General features: G+C 42.5%; 1 protein-coding gene across 1 annotated transcript in view; it reads left to right on the forward strand.

Moving 5' to 3' along the window:
• The window catches only part of dars1 (aspartyl-tRNA synthetase 1), a 29,688-nt gene that overhangs the window by 5,471 nt on the left and 2,229 nt on the right, over positions 1 to 21,988 (forward strand). The window contains exons 3-13 of the mRNA XM_034573765.1: positions 234 to 263; positions 573 to 630; positions 2,341 to 2,433; positions 3,728 to 3,830; positions 8,907 to 9,009; positions 9,604 to 9,684; positions 12,823 to 12,882; positions 15,690 to 15,801; positions 18,208 to 18,342; positions 19,889 to 20,036; positions 21,824 to 21,970. Coding sequence (XP_034429656.1) covers positions 234 to 263; positions 573 to 630; positions 2,341 to 2,433; positions 3,728 to 3,830; positions 8,907 to 9,009; positions 9,604 to 9,684; positions 12,823 to 12,882; positions 15,690 to 15,801; positions 18,208 to 18,342; positions 19,889 to 20,036; positions 21,824 to 21,970 — 1,070 coding nt within the window. The remainder of the gene's footprint in view (positions 1 to 233; positions 264 to 572; positions 631 to 2,340; positions 2,434 to 3,727; positions 3,831 to 8,906; positions 9,010 to 9,603; positions 9,685 to 12,822; positions 12,883 to 15,689; positions 15,802 to 18,207; positions 18,343 to 19,888; positions 20,037 to 21,823; positions 21,971 to 21,988) is intronic.

Here is a 21,988-nt window from a genome sequence, read left to right on the forward strand (position 1 = left end):
GAAGAGCCGTGTATTCCAGGGATACAAGGCTCAGCTCCGGGACTGAGCGATGATTTATTAATTTTATTCAAATCCTCGATAGCAAAGGATGAAAACGCAATTTACATGACTGTTGTAGCAAAACGTTTTAAGTTGCTCCATTTGAAGTTGAGTGTTCTTCAAGATGTTTTGAATTTAATAGTCTCCTTGTTGTTATTTGCCCTTTAAACCCCTGTCAACACTTTGTGTTTCAGGCTGCCGAGCAACAAACCACAGAGGAAGATGTAAGTATCCCATATAGATCACAGCCCTCTGACCCTGAGACCAGTCTGTCTGTCTGTCTACCTCTGCGTTCACACCTTTGCTACAGTTTGAATACAGCTACCAGCAGGTTGAACTCTTGTTTTTCTGTTGTCTGTCCTACAAAGATAAGGCTCATTGTCTGTTCTGTCTGTATGTTATCTCGCATGTAGTAGACAGACTGACGCACAGAAGATCAAGTGGTAGAGCCGCTTTTGAGACATTGGAGCGTTATTTAGCTGTTTGATGAAATGCCTGATCTCGACTGCTAACGTCATACTTGTGTTTTTCAGGACTTTGCCAAGGACCAATATGGTGTGCCGGCTATGGTCCAGTCCCAACAAAAACTGGGTGAGTATTTAAGACACGGCTGTCACAGGCAACAGCAACCAAATACCCACCTTTAGCTAAAAAGAGGAAAATGTTCATGGAAAATGGAAGAAAAACAAGGACGATTAGTTTGTTTTTGGTCAAGGATCGTATCATTTTCAGTTCCAAACTGTGGCCGTTGTTTCTTTCATTTCACAGATCAAACGTGGTCCGTTAATTTTGAATAAAAACTAGCAAGAGGTAAAACCTTTGCTTTGCCCTGTAATGTAATGACCATAAACCCATTTCTCTATGATGTGTTTTAATATTTGGTGTTTTAAGAGTTTAAACAATTTCCGCCTGCTCCTGCGTCGGCACATTTCTTCCTTTTAGATATTCCATTGTGTCTTTGTCTGCATAATATCAGCACAGTGGCAGAAAGATGTGCATTCCAGAAGAATTTATTTATTCACACCCACATAGTGTGAAAAAACAATTCACTGAATACAGTACAGGCAGTAAACAGAGGGACTCCTTTGGTTGGAATAAATGTCTTGCCTCATTATTATTTCAAGGTTTCAGAGTTTAGTTTGTTTTGCAATAGACTCAGTTTTCTGTCAATCATCTGACACCAGAAGTGGAAATCAACCTGAGAATATAATCTCTTAAAAACTTATTGTGTCCTTTTTTTTCTTAAGAGTTTCTCTCTCTTGCTGATTTTATGATGTAACTGACAAATAATATATTTTTTAACATTTGAACACATTAATGCTAAAGAAAGACAACTGGTACAAATGTAAACTCAGCTCGAGTAACAAAATAGGTTCAAGATCGCGTTCGTCTCTTATGACCTTTACCTTCAACTTGTGCGAAAGACAATGCGAGTCAGTGTATTGCACCTGAACCTCCGCTCTAGAAGTGAGGAAATGACAATATAATGATGAAATAGAGAACGTGTGCGTCCCTCAAATTTCATGTTTTGATGCTAGATTACATCCTGATTCAGAACGTGCTGGATAACACTCGCCTGCCTGTCAAGCGTTAGCGATGTAACACGATTACAGCTGATGCACATCACGAAAAATGCTTTTAGACCCCTTCTCCCATCGCAGTTGCGGCAGCGATAATTGCAGTAACTAATAGCGTGTGTGATAACTCCCGGATGAAGGAGGCAGCAGGCGGACCTGTCACGGTCGTCAGTCTGTCTGTCTGTCTGTCTGTCTGTCTGGATGCTCTTTCAGCTCCAGTGGCAGCAAACAAAGTGGGGCCTCCCTCACCTGCATGCCAAGCTCCGCCATCGGGACGGGGTGGAGGTGTGTGGGATGGAGGGTGAGGGCTTTATTGTGGGTTGACGCAGAGTTCCCAGCCAAAAGGGCGGCTCTGTTTCCTTGAGTGCAGCCTCGGCGTCTGCCTCCCCTGCTCGGCGATAATAAGGAGAAAGCATGACTCTGAGTGACACAGGTGAAACTAGAGTCAATTTGTCATGAAGCCCACAGAGAATAGGTGCGTTAGACATCTTTCAGCAGGCCTCCTCGTGTGTCTTATTTATTAGGCACGTCTGTAATTTGAGCATTTTATTGTGCATACGTCTACACACGCACATGCATGCTCCTTCACATGTCTTTCTGCCTTTGGGGGTGTATAGGGGGGGAAATGGGAGGGTGTTGAGATTCTTTATGCAGAGGTGGGGGAGGCAGGAAAGTTCCTTTTGAAGTAATAAAATGTTCATGTGTGCGTTTGTGTGTGAGCCAGACAGGGCCTTGGTACGAATCCAGGACCTGACTCCTGAGAGAGCCGACCAGCTGATATGGCTGCGTGCCCGAGTCCACACCAGCAGAGCCAAAGGTGAGATCATCGCCTGTCTTTGTTCCCCATCTTTTGGTTTAGCACAACTTTCTTTTGTGAGGAGAAAAAACCGCCAGAGCTGGACGACCCACGTGCAAATCCTCTGTGTTCTCTACCGAAATGTATACAACTTCTTCAAACCAGTTTCCCACATCACTCACTTCTCTAAATTGCAATTTGTGTTGTTAGATTACCCTAGACAACTGAGATGACTCTCTTTAGGCTGATCAATGTCACGGTTCAGAAACTAAAAAAAGGAAATGGTCAGATTTTACAGTGTGGAATGATTACTGGTCTGCCTGGCCGCAAAATTATGCAAAAACTACTGAAATGATTTCCATGGAATTAGGTAGATGCATGAGTTGTGTGTCAGGAAAAAACCCAGCATGATTCTTCGAATTTTACAGTAACACAGAAATATGCACAAAAAAACTGTACACAATTGTTTCTGCAATACAGAGTTTTATTCCCCCTTGTTTCCATGTTAAGCAGAGTTTGATGACTTGAGGCTGTTTTTGATATCATTTCATCCGACTAGCTTGCCAACTGAAAGATTATATCTCTCTTTTAGCTGGGTTACAGCCAATGGCAGCCATGTAGCTGCTCTGTTTGAGCACAGTGAACCCACCGAGTCTGCCAGGTTACTGCATCTCTGTATGAAACATCAAGCCTTTTTACTGCCCTGCTAAATCTGTCGTTACAAATAAAGTCAGGTCTCCATGATGATCTCCTTTGCCATAGCCTTTCAAGATAACTTCCACAGTTCAGAGTCACTTCCCCTCCGCTCATGTCTTCATTCGCCGTGCCTGCTGTAAGGATGTACGTGTGAGCGGAATAACATCCTGATTCGGTCGGGGATAAGGTGCATCTGTTGGTGGGATTTTAGCATCACTGTTCTCCCCACCACCCACCCCCCTTTCTCACAGGCAACAAACATCAAAGTACCTGGGTGGTCTGACTGTCCTCTGCCCTGAGTTTTTGTTGGCCAAGTTGTTTACACTGATTCTACGTGTGTGTGTTTGTTAGGAAGGTAGCAATCAGCCTTTCGCCACACAGTGCTCTTCAAAGACGAGACTGTTCACAAATGTTTGACACTTTACCTGTAGATTACAAGAAACCTTCCAGCTGAGGGATACCCTCTTCATTCCGAGTAACACGTAGCCCCTTTGGACTGCACACACTGATGTTACTGTCAGAGTGAGCACCAGAGATTTTATTGTGACAGGCCTGTTAAGCTTGTTTGAAAGAGTTCTTACCACGCTGGCACTACATGTTGTTGTTGTTTTGTTTTCAGGGAAGCAATGCTTTCTGGTCCTGCGTCAGCAGCAGTTCAACGTGCAGGCACTCGTTGCAGTGGGAGATCGTGCCAGCAAGCAGATGGTCAAGTTCGCCGCGAAGTGAGTACAGAGACTGCACTTCCTGTCAGAGAGGGCAAAGAACAATGGTGGGAAAATCCTGGGCCCTAATCGCCCCCGTTGATCCATTTTCACACATTCTGAGCGAGGTGAACGGTGTGGAAATCAATCATTTTTCACTTGACAACAAAAGCTGGCTGTTAACAGGGCGGGATACAGCAGCGTTTTAATGGAGCGGTTCCTGTTGAGATGGCAGATACAGCAGCTCGGATCAGAGGAGGAAGAAATACTTAAGAGCCGAGCGCCATTAGTCATGTTCAGCACTGAAACTCCAGCCCCATTACTGGAAGTCTATGAATGAGCACAACTATCAGCAGAAGTGCACTTTATTAAATGATTAAAAGCTAAAGGGGGTGAGGCTGATAATAATGCTGCTTTATGCTGACGTTCACGGGGGGGGGGCTCGCTTTTGAAATAAGTAAAATATTGGACTTTCACAATGAACTTCAGGTAATTTACTAAAACAAAGTGCTTCAGTAAATTACTGTTTTCCCTTACTCCTGTTGTCTGATGAATTTCCTCATATGCCGGAGCAGTTGTGACATTGGATAATACAGCGACTTAAAGCTGTTTAAACCAGCCCAGTGTTTAGCAGCAGCTGTTAAAGTCTCCCAGCATCACAAAAAGCTGCCAACGAGACTGAAGACAGAAGAGAAGTGCCTGCTGTTTCAACCTCCCCGAGAAACCGACAAGAGTTGAAAGGGAACCGGCTTCATTAGAGCTGTTAATTAAAGAGCACGTCACTGATAAAGAATGCAGTGTCAAACATCAATGGAGACGTTTCCGGCCCCATCATTGTTCCCGACATGTGACCTCATACCCAGCGCGGAGGCCGTGACACTGTGGGTTGACCAGAGGACGAGCGTTTCTCCCTCGGATCATTCGGGACTGAGCTGTGGTGAAAATAAATAAACAATAAACAGCAGCACAAACATTTCTTTAGTTCCCGTAATACTTTGAGTAAATATAGTCATCCATTCCGGACGGACAGGGCAGATTTAATGTGGTGAATAATGAACGATGGAGTTTATGTAGACACCAGCCTGAGTCATATGTAAACAAGTGGGAGCAACTAAACGTTTGATGAATATCCAAATGTGCATAAATTACCATTTTACTTACATTCATTATACCCGTGTTTCGTAAATCAGACCCTCGGAGCCTCTCGGCAGTTTGTTGACGTTCACAAGAAGCTCGACTCGTGCACAAGTTTGTAATGAGGGCGAGGTCACTGCTGCTCACACCTGAGCCTCGACCTCTGCTGCCTGACCACACTGACCCCCACTCTGTTAGTGTCACGGGGCCCTGACCAGGGTCGTAGTTCCTCTCAGTTGCTTATTGGACCGCTGGCTTCTACATTCAGCTTTATTTTCTGTTCTCCTACAGCGAGAGGCAAGCAGGAAAAGAACGTGATTTCAAAGTGTGTGACATGGTGGAAAAGTTAACTAACTGTCACACAGGAGATTGTTTTTTTCCTTTGTGTGAATCAGTTATGTTTCAATAGGTTTTTGTAACAGATGATTTCTTTTATGAGCGGTAGTTCCTTAATCTGGTTTTGCAATACTGTGGTTGGACGGTTAAATTATTGTGCCACACATCGCCACCTGACAAAAGAGCGGGTGAAAGTGATGACACGTTTTCTGTGACACTAAAGGCTTGTATCAAGTCAAACATGGTATAGTTACCAAGAGCCTGTCTGATGGTTACTGTTAGGATCAACATGTTATGTGTGTTTTTTTATTTAAACATTAAAGAACAGGTGGTTCCATGAGCTCCTGTGGCTTTCTGCCCCCCCGTCTTGTTCCACACACTTGGTGCGATGATTGATAAGCGGAGTAAGACCCTGGATTACAAGTAAATCCTCTCATAATCATGTCAAGGGCAGTGATGACATAGCTGAGGAAGTCTAATTTTACATATTGTATATCCAGGACATCCTCTGCTCACTCACACAATTTAATTAAGTGATCTTTAGACTCGGCACCCGACTCGAGTACCTCAGGCGTGTTGAGTGTAGAGCACAAGAGAACTGTGACTGATGTGGCCTCTGAAACTGGATTGACGACAATCATGTGGAGTTTTTTGTGTTTTGTAGGTTCAGTTCAGTTTTGAATGGCTTTACAAGTCAGGGCTTTTTTTGATGAATTGTTCATTCAAATGATACATGTTTGAGTATGTGTGTGATCGTCACTGTCGGTGAGAGCAACAGATCTACCACTGCGTACAAAGACTCGGAAATCTCGTCCAGTCAGCTTTACTTTCCTCTTTCATGGTTTCCACGGCGTCTTAAAAGGTCTAAAAATGTGATAGTCTGAATCTTAGGCCTTAAAAATTCTTAAATAAGTGAAAATATTATACACAAGGTTTAGTGTTGGACAGGTTGTTCATGTAATGCTACTTCTGTCACACTTTTTTTCCTAAGAGAAATGTATTAGGTCATGCATAGTTTGTAATGGCTCTGTGTGTTGTAGTTCTTTCTCAGTGATATTAGCAAACTCTACTAACAAGACCAATGTGGAACTGATTACCGATAGTCTACAAACATTCCAGTCAGAACTTGGTTCTGGCTTAGGGCAATGTATACTGACTGTCTTTGTCTGTAGTTTGAGATAATGTGGCATTTCCCGATTTATTCCCTACCAGGCTACTTCCCTTTATCTTCAATTATGGACAAGTGTAATTCAGGGACTTTTTTCATATGTCAGGTCGAATTCATTCATTCAATATGGTGTTATGAAGGTCTTAAATATAATTTGTCATATTGACAAATCAGCATCTGAAGGGTTGTGTCTACAAGTGTTTTTGTTACAATGATAAAATGTTTATAATTTAGTGTCTGGTATATCTCTAACATATTCTCATATCAGCACATCCAAACCATATCTACATTTAGTGCAGGTTAAGTGTAGTGATCCCAATCCAAGTTATAGTAAAGATACAGCATCTCCAGCAATGCCAGCATTCCTTTATTAACGTCTCTCCACGTTATTGTACTGATTCCAGGCAGCACTGGCCCCAAATTAAAAACAGATTCGATGTGAAAATCGAAACTCTCGTGTTCTCTCAGATGTGTTTCTCCCTGTCAAGTCCCAGTCTTGGGTTAATCAGTCCGTTTCCCTCGGTGTGCGCTGAATGTGTTGTCGCCGGGCCCTGCAGCGGAGGTTATTAATGTGTGGATTTATTTATCTAACTGATCTCCGACTAGAGGGGAAGCACTTCGCCGGCAGCTGTCGTGGGGCTGAAGGGACAGCAGTTCCCCAACGCTCAGTCCCTCATTACTGCTTTTTAATGAGGAGGAGTGAAGGATTTCAGCAGGTTACCCATCTGGCCTTGCGCTTCATGATGATCAGTGTTGTCCCGCGCATCTCTAATCTGAGTTGCAGGGAGGAAGCTGCGTGGGAAGATGGTGACCTCTTTTGAAAACCCATCTCAGCAAAATTAAGAAAAGTTTCCCCTTAAATACACTGTAGTTTACTTTTGATAGGGGAATTTGTACCCGTCCTCTCAATATCCAACTGTTATTGTTGTAGTGCTGGGTACTTCCCACAAGCTCTCACTATGATTTAGGTTACAACCCCTTTGCTCCAAGCTGCCACTCACTTGTCTCATAGCTGGACAACCCTTCTCATATTCACCTGCTTATATGGATTTACCACTTCTCCTTTGTAACGAATATACAGTTGTGAAAGGGAAATTAAGTAATTTAGAGTTTTAAATTAGCTGGTGCTGTTTTAATAGTGCACACCCTAGAGTCGGTCACTTTTTATTTTATCTTATTCAGTGTTTCCCATAATTATCTAGATTGTGGTGGGCCACCATATTCTAATTTGTCCTGCAACAGTTTCCTAATATATTTTGTACACTACTCATAACATAAGAGCTCTCTAACTATAGCATCAGTATAGACAGTCTGACCTCAAAGTTCCGTCTGCAGTTGTTTCTCTCACGCATGAACCTCTCTTTCACTCTTCAGTCAGTGTACCACATCACTCAGAATCTGTTGCGCGTGAGAATGACCTGCATGCGCATGCACATGCTCCCCCGTGACCTCCATAGATTGAATTTATTCTGTGGGAGACGCTGTAATTTGTTGAAATTCTCTTCACCTCCTGATAGCCATCAATAATTACATTTTTCCTAAAACCTGCCATAAACACGATCAATCATTTAATTTGGGCCGAATGAAATGATTGGTTTGCAGACCTGTCTGTCACAAACCAACCTGCCGGCCGGAGCGCACCCGGCCTGTGCTCCTTTTGAGTCTTCAGCTGGAGAGACATACACCACTGAAGCAGAGACAATAGCCAGAAGATGGCGAGCGAGCGATGGAAAAGTCATCTTCTCACGGTTGTCAGACAGACCGCGTTTATCTGTTTTATGGGCCTAGCTTTGACAAGAGGTCCTCTTGTCAAAGGTGGGGAGGGGGTGGGATGTATTGGGTGCGTATTTTTTAAGTGTAACCTGCTCTTGCTACCTTTGCCAGGATTACCAACCCTAGCTCTAATAGACATTTGGGTCCGTTTATAGTCCTCAGAATCAGGAGTAGTGTGTAAAACTGTGATTTAATTGTGTATTTTATTTCTCCCACTGTGGATCATTCCACAACATTCAAATTTGTCTACAGTATGGTGTGTGGAAACTTTAAAACATTTTCCTCCCCGATGCAGCCTGTTGATTTGAACCTAATGAAAGTAGATGCTCTCGTGTTGAGCAGAGAAAGTGTAGGAGGTGGGCGCGAGGTGCCGTTTTTGTTATGAAAGCTATATGCGCTTGTGGGATCGTAGTCCACTTTACCCCCCCGTGTTTGCAAATGTCAATGCAGCCTTTGTTCTCTTAGGATGTGCAGTGAGTTGAATCAAAAACAAAATCTCGACTCGACAGAATCACTCGCCCCACACTGTCCCGCACAGCACACCACGAAAAACTGAAAATGCATGTCGACGAGCGTCAAGAGTGTAAGTGAAATGTTGTTCTCACACAGTTGGCCTCCCACACACCAGTTTGTTTTCTAAGTGATGTCTGTTGTTTACCCTCCACCTTTCCAACTGTCTCAACCAGCATCACCAAGGAAAGCATCGTAGACGTGGAGGCGTCGGTGAGGAAAGTTGAACAGAAGATCGAGAGCTGTTCCCAGCAGGACGTGGAGCTGCACGTCGAGAGGGTGGGCAGAGTTTTCACTGCAGTCAACAGTGCATGTGAACACAGAGCAGATGCTACAGTCTCTCTTTTTGTGCTCTACATCTAAATACAAATACACAATCGCACATTTAGCCTCTTCAGAATCATTCAAGCAGGATAATGCTTTTCTATTCACACAGGAGCAACACAGATTCATACACTCAGCATTTAACTCCTCAGTTCCTCCCTCAGCTCAGGGTATGATCTTTATTTACTCCAAACCTTAAAACAGGTTAGATTTTGTAATCTGTACAAACACCATACTAGTTACACTTGATGTAGTCAAGAACTGTCGCACACTATCCATATTAGGAAAAAAGCTAAACATGAATGTGAGATTCGTTGCCTGGCTCAGTGACCTGCATCAGATTCTACCCACCATCTGAACATGACTGTTAGCGTCACAAACCCAGTGGTTTTCACACGCAAGTCAACTGTTTCACTGTCTCTTTCACTTTGACACTCTATAGTCTTTGTGGAGTCTGGGTACTTTCCATGACCACAAACATATAATGGAAACATCGGTGCTTTGTCACCCTGTGAATTTTAATGCTCTCGGTTTCTTTCTACCTCCCAGATTTTTGTCGTCAGCCAGGCAGAGCCCCGTCTCCCCCTGCAGTTGGACGATGCCGTCAGGCCAGATGGAGAGGGGGAAGAGGTGAGGAGGAGTGTGGGGAGGGGTGCAGGGGAGGCATGGAGGGCCTGTGTCACCAAAGATCCTCACTGATGGAGACACTCTGGTGCCATTTCTTCTCCTCCCTTGAGTTCTGTATTTGCTCAAAGCCAAGGCTGATTCATCTTACCCATTCTGGAATATGAAATGATGTGGATTTTACCCATTCTGAGTTTACAGATGATTATTATGACTATGTGTGCGTGTGTGTGTGTGTGTTGATGTGTATCTGCGTGTCAGTTTGAGAGAGGGGGAGGAGAGACTAAATAAATTAATGTATATCATTGTATAATATATAATAAGTGCCAGGTCCTAAGTTAATTATTTATAGAGTTGAATTAATTCTCAATGAGGCAGACTTATATTAGTAAAATGAAATCGCCCGAGAAATCGTCCAAAAAACATCTGGCTATGGACACAGCCAGTCGTAGACAGACGATATTCTTCCAATCACCTAACCGTAGACTGAAATACCTTGAGGCTCCATGTGAGGTGCATTAATTAATGAAGTGAAACTTTTTACTGTCAGGTGAAAGAATGAGCTTGTAATGTCCATAGAACAGCTCAGTCTGAGCTGAGGGAACAAAAAGAGCTGTACAACAGCTGTAGACCCGGCTCCAGACTCTGCTTTCATTTAAATAATTTGGACATCAACTTCCCAGTGTGGGAAAGAGGAACTGACTGTCTGTGTGCGTCAGAGTTCAAGTTTGGTCTGACCAGACAATGGAAACGGCATAATTAACCGTTGAGCCCCAATTCATATGAGCACTTTATATAGAAAGCAAGTTTGCAGTGTAACTTTGCTTTATGATTTATTTAGTCGTTGAGCTTGTTGTCAGCAAGGAGAATAGAGATGTGTTTTTTGGCAGAGTTCAGGATTGTCTCATAAAACCTGCTTAAATTAAACAAGATGAAGAGCAGAGTGGTTCACATTGATTAACATCACAGTCAGTGAGTAAAATCACCTCGATTGTTAGTGCGAAATGTGATTTCATCACAGTGTTGCTAAGAGCCGGCAGTCATGGTTTAGGAAGCTCTCTGAATTCCAATTATGCAGAGTTGTGCATCGATACTGAATCATTTGAGATGATGCATTATATAAAGAGCTATTATTTCCCCACCTACAGTTTAGGAGGTCATTAGTGGTTATTAAACTAACTCTGAAGCTGCTGTCTTGTGGGGTCAGTCACTGGCTTAACAGCAGGTCAGTTCAATACACGATCGGTTACAGATTCAATTTAAAAGATTATTTATTTTTTCAGTTTCAGTCTTTCAAAGTTTAATGTCGTAGTTGTTTTACCTAAAAGATAAAAAGGAAGTTTTAGCCAAAAACTTTATAACCTTTAAACAATTTATCCAGCAGCACAAATATCCACTGTTATAATTTCTCAATCAAGCTGAAACCGCAGGAGATGGGATCGCTAGAAAATTCATTGTTGAGTCCCATCCTCGCTATGCAGGTAAAGCTGCTAAACAATTGACTGAAAATCTCTTTTCCCAAGATGTAAAAAACAAAGTACACAAGCGTTCATGGCTATTTACACCTGGAAGCTCAATGCATGTCATAACGTCATGCAGAAAAAGTTCAGCATTTAGACTGCATCATAAAGAAGAAAAGTACCGATTGAAGCTGGAGCCAATGAAAACTACAGAGTCATTTGACCTGAGAGTGAATACCAATTGTCTCCATTCCCATTGCAGACAAAAGCCAGATGTTGGTGAGTTTTTTGACCAGCAGAACAGGGAAAATGTTGTCTTCCTTTTTTAGGTAGCTTTGGCAATTATTGCCAATGCTAGAACAGCGACTGTTCCTATAGGATATCACGCATTTCATTTAGGGCAGGATTTCCACTGAAGGGAAGTGGACATGCAGAACTGCCTTTTGATTGGTCAAAGTCACCTGTCACGGTCCAGATTTCCCCATGGGTGGAAACTAAACCTAGTGGAAGTGCATGAATCTAGTTTTCTCTCAGATCACTTGATTTACACAATGCCAACGGTTATTTATTATAGAGTTACTGCTCAATAAGGCCAGAAATATGTTGCCCACAACCGTCTCATTGAACAGGTGAACATATCTCGCTGCAGCCTCTCATGTTGCCACTTTAGAACTGGTAGAAATGCTGTGATAAGCTCAACAGGTAGGCGGATAGTTTAGTTTAATTGGGCAGATTATAATTCCTCTTACTGCAGCACTTTCTCAGGTTTAGTGCAGAAGTTTCAGCAAGTTGTCTGAACTTTTTGCCATCCCTCTAAATTATGAGCAGCGAAGCTTTAAAAATGCTGCTGTCATTATCTTTCATGCTCATCTGTGAAAGGTGAAGTTATTGAGCTGCAATAATCACACTAATGCAAACAGTTATATTAACAGACAGTTTGGAATGCCACCTTCTAACAGCTGTAGTTGTTAATTATGCAATGTTTGTATATATATTATAATGAGAAAATCTATATATGGGTGTCACCATATGAGAGAAATCTCATGTTTATCCAGTTGGACAATCCCAGGTGTTTTCTTTGGGGATTCGATGTATCTCACACTTGTTGCAGCACCTGTCTTCCCAAGAGACACAGGCCTTAACAGCCCCGTCTGTCTCTCTGTCTGTTTCTCTGTCTGTCTGTCGTTTATTTACTGTGCACTGGGCTGCTCGGAGCAGGATGTGAAGCTTTTGCAGGCTATTAGCTCAAATCCAGTGGGTCCTATGAGGAAGCCTGACATCCATGACCCTGGAAGCAGTGGTTCCTCCTGTGATGAAACATTTACTCTTTCATTTGTGTTCTCTCCTTTTCTCTATTATTGCTTCATTGCCCCTTGCTGCAGATGTCTTTTGTTGTAGTTGACCTTGTACAATTTGTTGCATGTAACAAAGCAACTGTAATATCTTTTAACTTGCATGTGTTAGAGCTGTATAATCGTGGTGGTTGTCTAGCACCCGGTGTTTTTTAGTTTTACTTGTATTCAATGTTAACCTGTATTTTCTTTGTGTGAGGATAGAAAAACCTTGAAAAAGCGTTTGTACATGAGTGGCAATGACACTCATGTGAACACGGACTTAACAGTGGCTGAACATTTCAGAGTTGGAGGACTTTTGTTGAAGTGATGATGTTTGTGTTTGCCCTCAGGAAGGCAGAGCCACAGTGAACCAGGACACCAAGCTGGACAACAGAGTGATTGATCTCAGGGTAAGTTGTTCCCAGAACTGAGATGAGAAAAAACCCTGAATTTGTGACAAAGGCTGCAGAGTATTTGTCTTGATATATCTAATCTCACAGGTGGCATGTTCACATTAGAGGCTTGTGAAGTTGTCTGGTGAGATGGAAAAAGAGCTGTTGGTTCAGATATTTGAAGCCACACCTTGTCAAGTTCAAGTTTTCAGGGCTATTATTCACCATTTCCAAAATCTTATATTTTAGAAAACACAGTAACAAAGTTCATCTGTTATGCTTTGCAGTAACAAAACAAACCTCTGTTTGACATTAAAAGCTCAGCAGACAACTGTATGAGCTACTGTAAACACATTGAATGCAAAGCAAACCACTGCACCTCTGAAGTGAGAAAGAAAGTCTGTGATTTAATGGGCAGGTGCTTTCACTCTTGTGCAGTGTGGGAGATGTGCAAAGTCTACACGAGCAGGAGAAGACACCAAGCCACAAAGTGTCTCATTGTTTTGATCTGTGCCTCCCACGTGGATGATGCTACAGGCAGGAAGGCGCTGACACCAAGGCACAGAGCCACGTAGCTCACAAGCCTCCGAGCAACACCTGTTTCTCTAACACTGCACTTTGAGCTCACGGACTCACGGTCTGTCATCAGTTTTACACGCGGAGCCCAGTGAAGCTGTAAAGTGGTTCCCACACTTGCAAAGAGAGGCTCCTAAAGGGAACCATAAAAACAATCCAATAATAATTTAGTTCCTATGGAGCTGCCCTGTATAACTTGACCATGTTTAAACAAGGCTCTTCACACTAAAACACTGCTCACAGTTTTACTCCTGCTCATGGACCCACAGTCACAGTGTTGGACAGTCATCCTAGTATCCGTTGGTGTTGAGAAGCATGATAGACATGTAAGGAAATACTCTTTAAGTGTATATGAGAATCAGTCCAAGCTTTAGTTTAATTACCATCTGTAAAACCATTCATTTTTAGTAGTCATTAATCAGCTGTTGATTTTATTGATTAGTTATTCACTTGTTTGGTTTATAAAACACCATCGCAACAAATAAAAAGCTGTAGAAAGTATTATTATCTAAAATTCAGATTGGATAGATCTTTATCACAGTAAAAATGTCTCTACTCTGCCACACTGACGAAAAAGAAGAATTATTACTCCCACTTTGCGCTGTGTCGTTTGTCTGTCTCTGGGGAACTTTATTTATTAAACCAATGCCTCTCTAGCCAGTGTGCTACCTAGTTTATGAACATGGGGAAATGCAAGTTTATTGATAAGGGGTGGTTAAAGCCAGTTTTTTGGTTTGTGTCATAGTAAGTTTGGTCTTAAATTTAATTTCAAGTGATTTCAAAAAGCTCTTAAAAAACCCTTACATTTAACTTGTTTACCACTGTAGACTCCACGAAGAGGAACATTTAATCGTGTTCTCTGAAACGTGCCTGTGGTGGAGCGTCACCGCAGTAGGGCTTCGAACACACTCTGCCACTGAGAGGTGCCTCAGAAGATCTGTCAGTTTCTAGTAACTAACCACCAGCCACCCTACCTGCTCTCTGCAGACGTGCTGTAAACAGGAAGCGCTTTCTAATTTTCGAACATGGTCCTGCACATTCTGGACCACATTCATGGTTCCCCCCCACACGTTTGAAATGGGGCACAGCCATGTGTGTAATACAAGATACAAACGAGTCATAGGAGTTTTGGGGGTTGAATGAATTATTAGGTTCACTGCTCTTTAAAGGCTTTGATCACAGTGTTGTGAAGCAGGAAAGTTTTGTTTTTCTTCACATCTTCTTTTTGCAGACTGAATTACTGAAGTATTCAGATTAGAAATGTAAAAAAAAGTTTCGTCAGACGGCCCTGAGGCATTGTCTGCAGATTAATGAGCTTTGCCAGTATGAAGACATTATCACCTTTCATTTCTGCCAACTGCTAGTCAGACAAGGCTGACTCAGGACTGGACAGGAGCCCGAGATGTGGGGAGACAGAGAGAAATGAAACCTCTTAATTAGACCTGGGTGTCCTGTATTGGCAGAGCCAAGGCCTGTCTTCATGAAGATGTATAATAACTGGAGTTGAAAGCCAGTAAAGCTCACTTCAAGAAATCTTGTGGTCATTTGAGATGAATCAGTGGATTTCAGGGAGTGTTCACTTATGTTTTCACACGGTGTGTCGCCTAACTGTTGTAGCTTTGGGGGATTTTGGGGCTTGGGTTTTTACATTTATCAGCTGGTTTACAGTTTTAACCCTTCCTTGATTCCAGAAATAAAGAATTTGTTAAAAAATACATAGTTATAACATAAAAACAAATAAAACTCAGTTATTCAAGAATAAATATAATAATAAATAGACTAAAGGTGTGACAGAAATGTAAGCACACAATAATATAGAATTGTGTAAAATATTCTTCGTATCAGTTTATTGGCAGATGGCAACAAACGTCAAGGTGCATTACCACTATCTACTGTGTTGGTGCACCGCTCCTTGAGGTACTGCAATACCCCAAAATTGGGTTTATTGGGTAAAATCTGGAAATGTGGTACGATGACTTTTTAAGCTTGGATTCAAAGGAAGCTACTGACCCAGCCAGCCGTATTTCCTCAGGCAGGGTATTCCAGAGCGATGGAGCTCTTATTTCAAAGGCTCTGTTCCCTTTAGTCTTCAGCCGAAAACCGGCGACAGTTAATAGTTTAAAATTTCTTGGGACTCGTGCAGGGTTTGGATTCATGCCATGCCAGACAGGAGTTGCAGAAATTGTGACTCATGCTAATCGTGTTCATGTCTGTGTGTTTGTATGTGAACCCCCCCCCCCCCCCTGTAGACAACCACCAGCCAGGCCATCTTCCGGCTGCAGTCGGGAGTGTGCCAGCTCTTTAGAGACACCCTCACCAATAAGGGCTTTGTGGAGATCCAGACCCCTAAGATCATATCAGGTACAGACACATGATCCTGCCTCATGGGAAAAAGTGACATTAACACGCACTGAATCTTTTTCAAATGGAGGCACGCCCTCTCCATATCATATCACCACCCACAGATGTCCCGTGAGTCATCGCGTGGCAGTTGTAAAGTTCACTTCCTGTTTGGGTTGTCCGTTTCTTTTTCTAGATCAGGAACCACATTTCAGTTGAAGCTCCCAAAACAGTTTTAGTGGTTTTAGTGACGAATAAAGTTTATGAAACAAGACTCAGACAAACGGACAAAACGTTTTCAGACCAATGCGAAATGTCATCCAGCCCTGTGGGGATTTTTAATAAACTCCCATATCTCCACACAATGCCCCTAAATTGACAGCGGAGGTTTTCCTTAAGCCTGCTCCCCAGAGGCCTTATCCCACATCACAGGAAGAAGCAAAGACCAGGGGAGAGAAAAACACTTCAGATTTAAACAAAAACCTTCCCACCAACATTCAGAAGATTCAGTTATTTGAGTTTTTCCCCTGCATAGTGTATCACTCATCCTTGAAAATCTTTCTCAACAGCAGGGGCCTCATTTATAAAACAGTGTGTAGGATCCATACTAAAAATGCACATGCACACAAAAGCCAGAAATGGTGAGATTTAAAAAAAACGTGCACATCCACACCTGCAGGCGATGTTCCCTTTTTATAAATCACAGTCCACCTGGACACGTGCACATGTGGATCAGCCTCGTATCCTTCCCTCCTCTATACACCCACATTCAGTTGTAACTGGTCAATACAAAGCACCTCATAAATGCTGATGCATAGAAATGAGCCCGGTGATGAATGGTTCTTTATGGTGACTCTCGGCTCTTCCCTGTGTGAGAGCTGAGAGCGCGTGCACTGCAGCTAATTTACACAACAACCAACAAAAAAATGATTTGCTAAATTAATCTTGAATGCTGCTGGATGTTATTTGGGGTTTTTGCAGCCAACATTGATAATTTAGCCTGTTTAAAGTGGTAAAAGTATGTTTATGGTGCAGTCTTTCCTCAATCCTGCCATCATCATACATATGCCTCTCACATTTAACTTCTACAACCCGGCTTCTATTCACCACCTCCCCATCTTAGTCACCAATTTTCCCCTGTCTCCAAAATGTACACACACATGGTTCAGTTGGTTTTCCTTTAGGCGCAAACATTCTCCTGTCATGTTTTTATAGACCCCAACTTTAGCGTCGGAAGGGACGGACATCTTTTACAGGCCTCATTTCATACAAACCCAGTTTGTTAGAGATTAGGCCCCAGGTCTCAGATACCAGTGTAACTTTTCTGTTCTTCAGCTGAAATGCAGTTTTTCTCAAAAGTCTCGAGCAGTGTTTCCCAAATTGAACTGTGGCGAAACCTGTGTTGCGCCCACTTCCCCTTTTCTTAAAGAGCCAATCATGTTCTCACATATAAATTCAAAATTGCCGCTCTTCTGTTTTGGCGGCACCTGTAAATCAACTGAACTATTTATTTTTTTTGCGAAACCCACATCTTCCTGCCTGGCACCACCCAGAGTACACGCAGTGACAGTTTGTGTTGTGTGAACCACCACCCTAAACGCTATTTTGGACAAGATGAGTGTACCAGAATATGGCCTCTGATGTCTATGAAAAAAGGAACCGCAAATGTGTTATGTAAGTTGGGCATATGTCTTATAAGTCTGCGGCTTGTATTTGTTTGTTTTTAAAAATATGCCAGACAGGTGTATGTGGGGATTTTTAATTCATAAGCCAACATCCAAATATCCTTATTTTCAAAAAGACAGATATTACTGTAAATTAAAACTTTGTGTCTCATCTTTTATGGCAGTTTGAGTTTGCAACATGACAAACATTCAGTTTCCATCAGTGGGTCTCTTATCTGGAATTAAGTAAATCATTAGATAGATACTTAAACTTCACTATCTGTGTGTATGTGCCTCGAATATCTCAAGAACCATTCATCTTATCAGCTTAACACAAGGCATGTGTGTAGTTAAGGGCCCAAGGAAGTGCAGTTTTCAATTTAGCAGGATTTGGACACACGATACGTTGAATATCAATAAACTTTGAATAAACAGGCGACCAGCGCTCTGTAGCAGCGGTGGCTGGGACTCATCAATGTAAGTGACATCATGAGAAAGGGCGTGTTCACGACGACTGATTCTCCAGTTCAGGGTTCTGTGTACTGGGTTTAACTGAACTTTGAATAAAAAGCTGCACAGCTCTTTGTACTGTCTTTACTTACCATGGCTCAATTACCGCAGGTCACTCTAACAGTTTCAGAAAGAACAGGCAGGTCTACAACAGGCACTGCACTAGTTTATCAAAACCTCTATCATCTCCAGCGGCTAATGGCCATTTAATAAAATGTAATTTCTAAAAGTTGTCCACTTTGTCCTCTCTTAGCTGCCAGTGAAGGTGGAGCCAACGTCTTCACTGTGTCTTACTTCAAGACCAGCGCCTACCTGGCCCAGTCTCCCCAGCTCTACAAGCAGATGTGCATCTGTGCCGACTTTGACAAGGTCTTCTGTGTGGGGCCAGGTAAGTTCGACTCTCCCATCTGTCCCCTCGACATCCACTTGTGCGAGTGAAATGAGCAGCAGGAGTCTAGTGAAAACCTTCGTCCCCATTAAGTGAGAAGTCTGTTTTAGAAATGGCTCTTAATGCATTTAGATTATTAAACTTTTAACAGACATCCCTCCTTTTGTGTATTACTTTGACTGTGTTCAGAGCTGCTGTGTAGGTTAGTGCGTTAGTGACACAGTGGGGCTTGTAAAAGACTTTATGATGCTGTGCTGGATTTAAGACTGTCCTCAGATCTGTGGGTAAGCAAACACTGCCACCGCTCGATCGCATACAAACAGCCACTCGTGGGTTCCTACACATTCAGATGCTTCTTACTTATTTTTAACATGACACAAAAAATCTGACCCGAGATAAAAATGAGACATTTTGGAGATGGATGCACATTTTCCACCGGCTGAACCGAGGTCCTCGTTTTCTTCTCCGCACACAAAGAAATCAAAGGGCTTAAGGTCATTGCAGCTTCTGAGGCAACAATGTACTCGCTGCTGTTGCCTTAGTTACAGTCGCACCGATTCGGCAAGTCAGGAGAATTGGGATCAACTCTCCTTGAAACCCTGGCGTCTCTGTGTTGAAGTATATATGGTGCCACTATCTAAATCCAGCTGAAGAGGTCCACAAGGGGAACAAAGACGTGAACACAAGGCCGGTCTGCAGCACTGAGGACCAGATGTCGTGTTAATTATGTTTGGCACTGTTCGGTTTTTTTTATTGGTTGTTTCAGTAAATGTATGCAGGGGTCAGATGCATAAAACTGTAGGTTCTTAATTAGCACTACAGCAGAAATGTGCATATCCACATTTATAACTTTATACGTACACTTGGGTCTCCATCCATCCACTCCATGTATGTTGAGATACATTTAATCAACTGTTTGCATGCGTGAGTATCACTCTGACACGTTTCACAATTAAGCTGCTTTCAGACCTGCCCTGAAGTCTGGACATTTTCCTTTTCCAAAGCGATTGTATGTGAGAACACAAATGTCAAAGTCAGTTTCTCCCCACAACAGGCAGATGTCTTTGTGCTGTGCATATAAACATGTGATCTGTGCAGCAGAATGTAGTCCTGCCTGCTGTACGCTCTACCCAGCTGCCACTTCTCACTTCATGTTCAGACAATTTCCTGTTGTTGTGAAGGGGTCTGACCCAGACGATCCGTTGCTGCGTTTTTCATAAGTGGAGGGCAAACACCAGCAAATGTCTAGACCCAATTTTATTGTATGAAAGCAGCTTTAGTGAGACCGTAGGTTAACACAAGGCCTCAGTTGTCTGCAGCTAAGCATCGCAGCACTGACCAGCAAACCATCAGCAGCAGTGATGTCGAAATCCTCATCACAGAGGTGATCAGTGCTGATTCAGTTTAGAGGACTCGTGGCACACAAACTGCTTAATAAGAAATAAAATGAAAGGTCCTGAATTACAAACTGTTTAAGATTTGAAACCTGCAACTTCTCCTCTTCTTCCATTTGCTGACTTTTAAACACTGATTTTAAATCTTTCAGTTTTCCGAGCGGAGGACTCCAACACCCACCGTCACCTGACTGAATTTGTGGGTCTGGATATTGAAATGGCCTTCAACTACCATTACCATGAAGTGATCGACTCCATCACCGAAACGATGGTTCAGATCTTTAAGGGCCTGAGAGACAAGTAAGATCAGGATTTTATACAGTGAAGCTCAAAACTAATAGGCTGACATTTTTGTTCTCAACACTTTAGTTGGACTGAAACTTTTTGTGAGTTCAGGTGACGATCGCACCAAAACCTGATGTAAATGAAATGTCACCGAGGTTTCACACTGAATTTTAACAGGATCAATTCCTGGTGCGGATGTTTTATGGCTGATAAAAGGTTTGAATATTGTATGTCTTAGTAAAGTTATTTCATCTGTTGAATCCAGATTAAGTGTTATCACCCACACCGCTGTCTTCTCTAACAAAAGGAGGCCATTTCCACACACTAGATTTATTGATGTGACTCTATTGCCTCCTAGCGTTGTGAACTAGTACTGCACATGTAATGAACTATAGTAGGAGATGAGTATGGAAGCTGCGGTATTTATGGCTTCAAATGTCTGTGAATGACAGTAGTTCTTAGTCTTAGTCATTTCCAGTCCAGTCATAAACCTTCTGTTTAATTATTGACTGCAGGCAGCACATGGATCAGCGCTGTACCTCCTTCAGTCAACTCCTGACTAATCAAAGCCAACCTCTAAAAAAAGTTTCTTACCAATTTCATTATTCCTTTAATATAAATGGCTCCTGCTCTCTATTGTGCACATTCACACCAAAACCACCTCAGTAAAAAAGATAATAACATTGAGATAGTAACATGCACCTTCATAGGCGGGTGGACAACAGGTGTACACTCCTCTTAGTACCTGACGAATCCGCTATTACAACAGCAATCCACCGAGTTGCACCGAAACCAAAGGGAGGTCTCACTCTTACTGTTTTATTGCATGTTACACAAAAAACACACCCTTGTACATTAAATACATTATAACCATTATAAACCATGCACCTGGCTTGGACAGGGGTTTCCCACCATCAAACTAACGTATGTGGATTTGGACACGCCCTGAAGACTTCAGACCATTTTCTCCCATGGTTAAAATACTCCCAGTGTCTGTGTGAAACATTGATTCAGACGTGAGTCACATTAGACCACATGCTCAGCTCGCCGCAGATGTTAGCTCCTGTTATACAAGTCACCGTCAGTTAGTTTCAACTTGTGACTATTGTTCCTCTTTCTCAGGACACTCTGGCGGTTTGTCTTTTGTTCTCATGACCTTCCGCACTCCGCCTCTGTTCCAGCAACTGTGACTTTCATCTCTTCGTGGTCTCGAGGGTTTTTTTTTTTTTTTAAATGAATGACTCATGTTAGACGTCTTTTAGAGCTCTTCTGTTCCCGTATCGTTTTTAAGGATGTTTGCCAAAGACATTATGTTTTCATCTCTGTCTGTTTGTTGGTTCATTTGTTAACAGGATAATGCAACATTTTTCAACATTTTTGTCAATTTCACAGGAATACAAGTTTGATCTATTCGTATATTTTTTGTGTTGATATTGATGAATTAGTCAAATTTGTTGCAGTTTATCAGACTACTTCCATTTTCCCAGTTTTTTTTATTGTAACAGCTAGACAGACATGTAGGATTGTCTGGCCTTGACAGAACCATACACTCTACTTTACGTACTGCATTCTAGTTGTGATTTAGTTCGTACTGTCTTTTCCATTGAAGTATTTTAGCACCTCCATGAGCTCTTATGTTCTGTTTCTGGGGAGAGAGCCGGTATAGTGGCCAGGAGATGAGTGGCCTTAAATGATTAAAATGTGTTCTAACAAAGTGACTGACCATGTGGGCTTTGGCCCTTGTTTGGTTAACAACCAGAGTCCTAAGCCTCGATTCCTAAGTCTGAATGTGTCTGTATCAGCTTCCAGGACGAGATCCAGACTGTGAACAAGCAGTTTCCCAGTGAGCCCTTCAAATTCCTGGAGCCCACTCTGAGGCTGGAGTTCACTGAGGCCGTGGCCATGCTGCACGAGGCCGGGGTGGAGATGGGTGATGAGGAAGACCTCAGGTCAGAATACGTCAGACC

Source organism: Hippoglossus hippoglossus, chromosome 21 (genome assembly GCF_009819705.1).
Source record: "Hippoglossus hippoglossus isolate fHipHip1 chromosome 21, fHipHip1.pri, whole genome shotgun sequence".
In the NCBI taxonomy this organism is placed as follows: domain Eukaryota; kingdom Metazoa; phylum Chordata; class Actinopteri; order Pleuronectiformes; family Pleuronectidae; genus Hippoglossus; species Hippoglossus hippoglossus.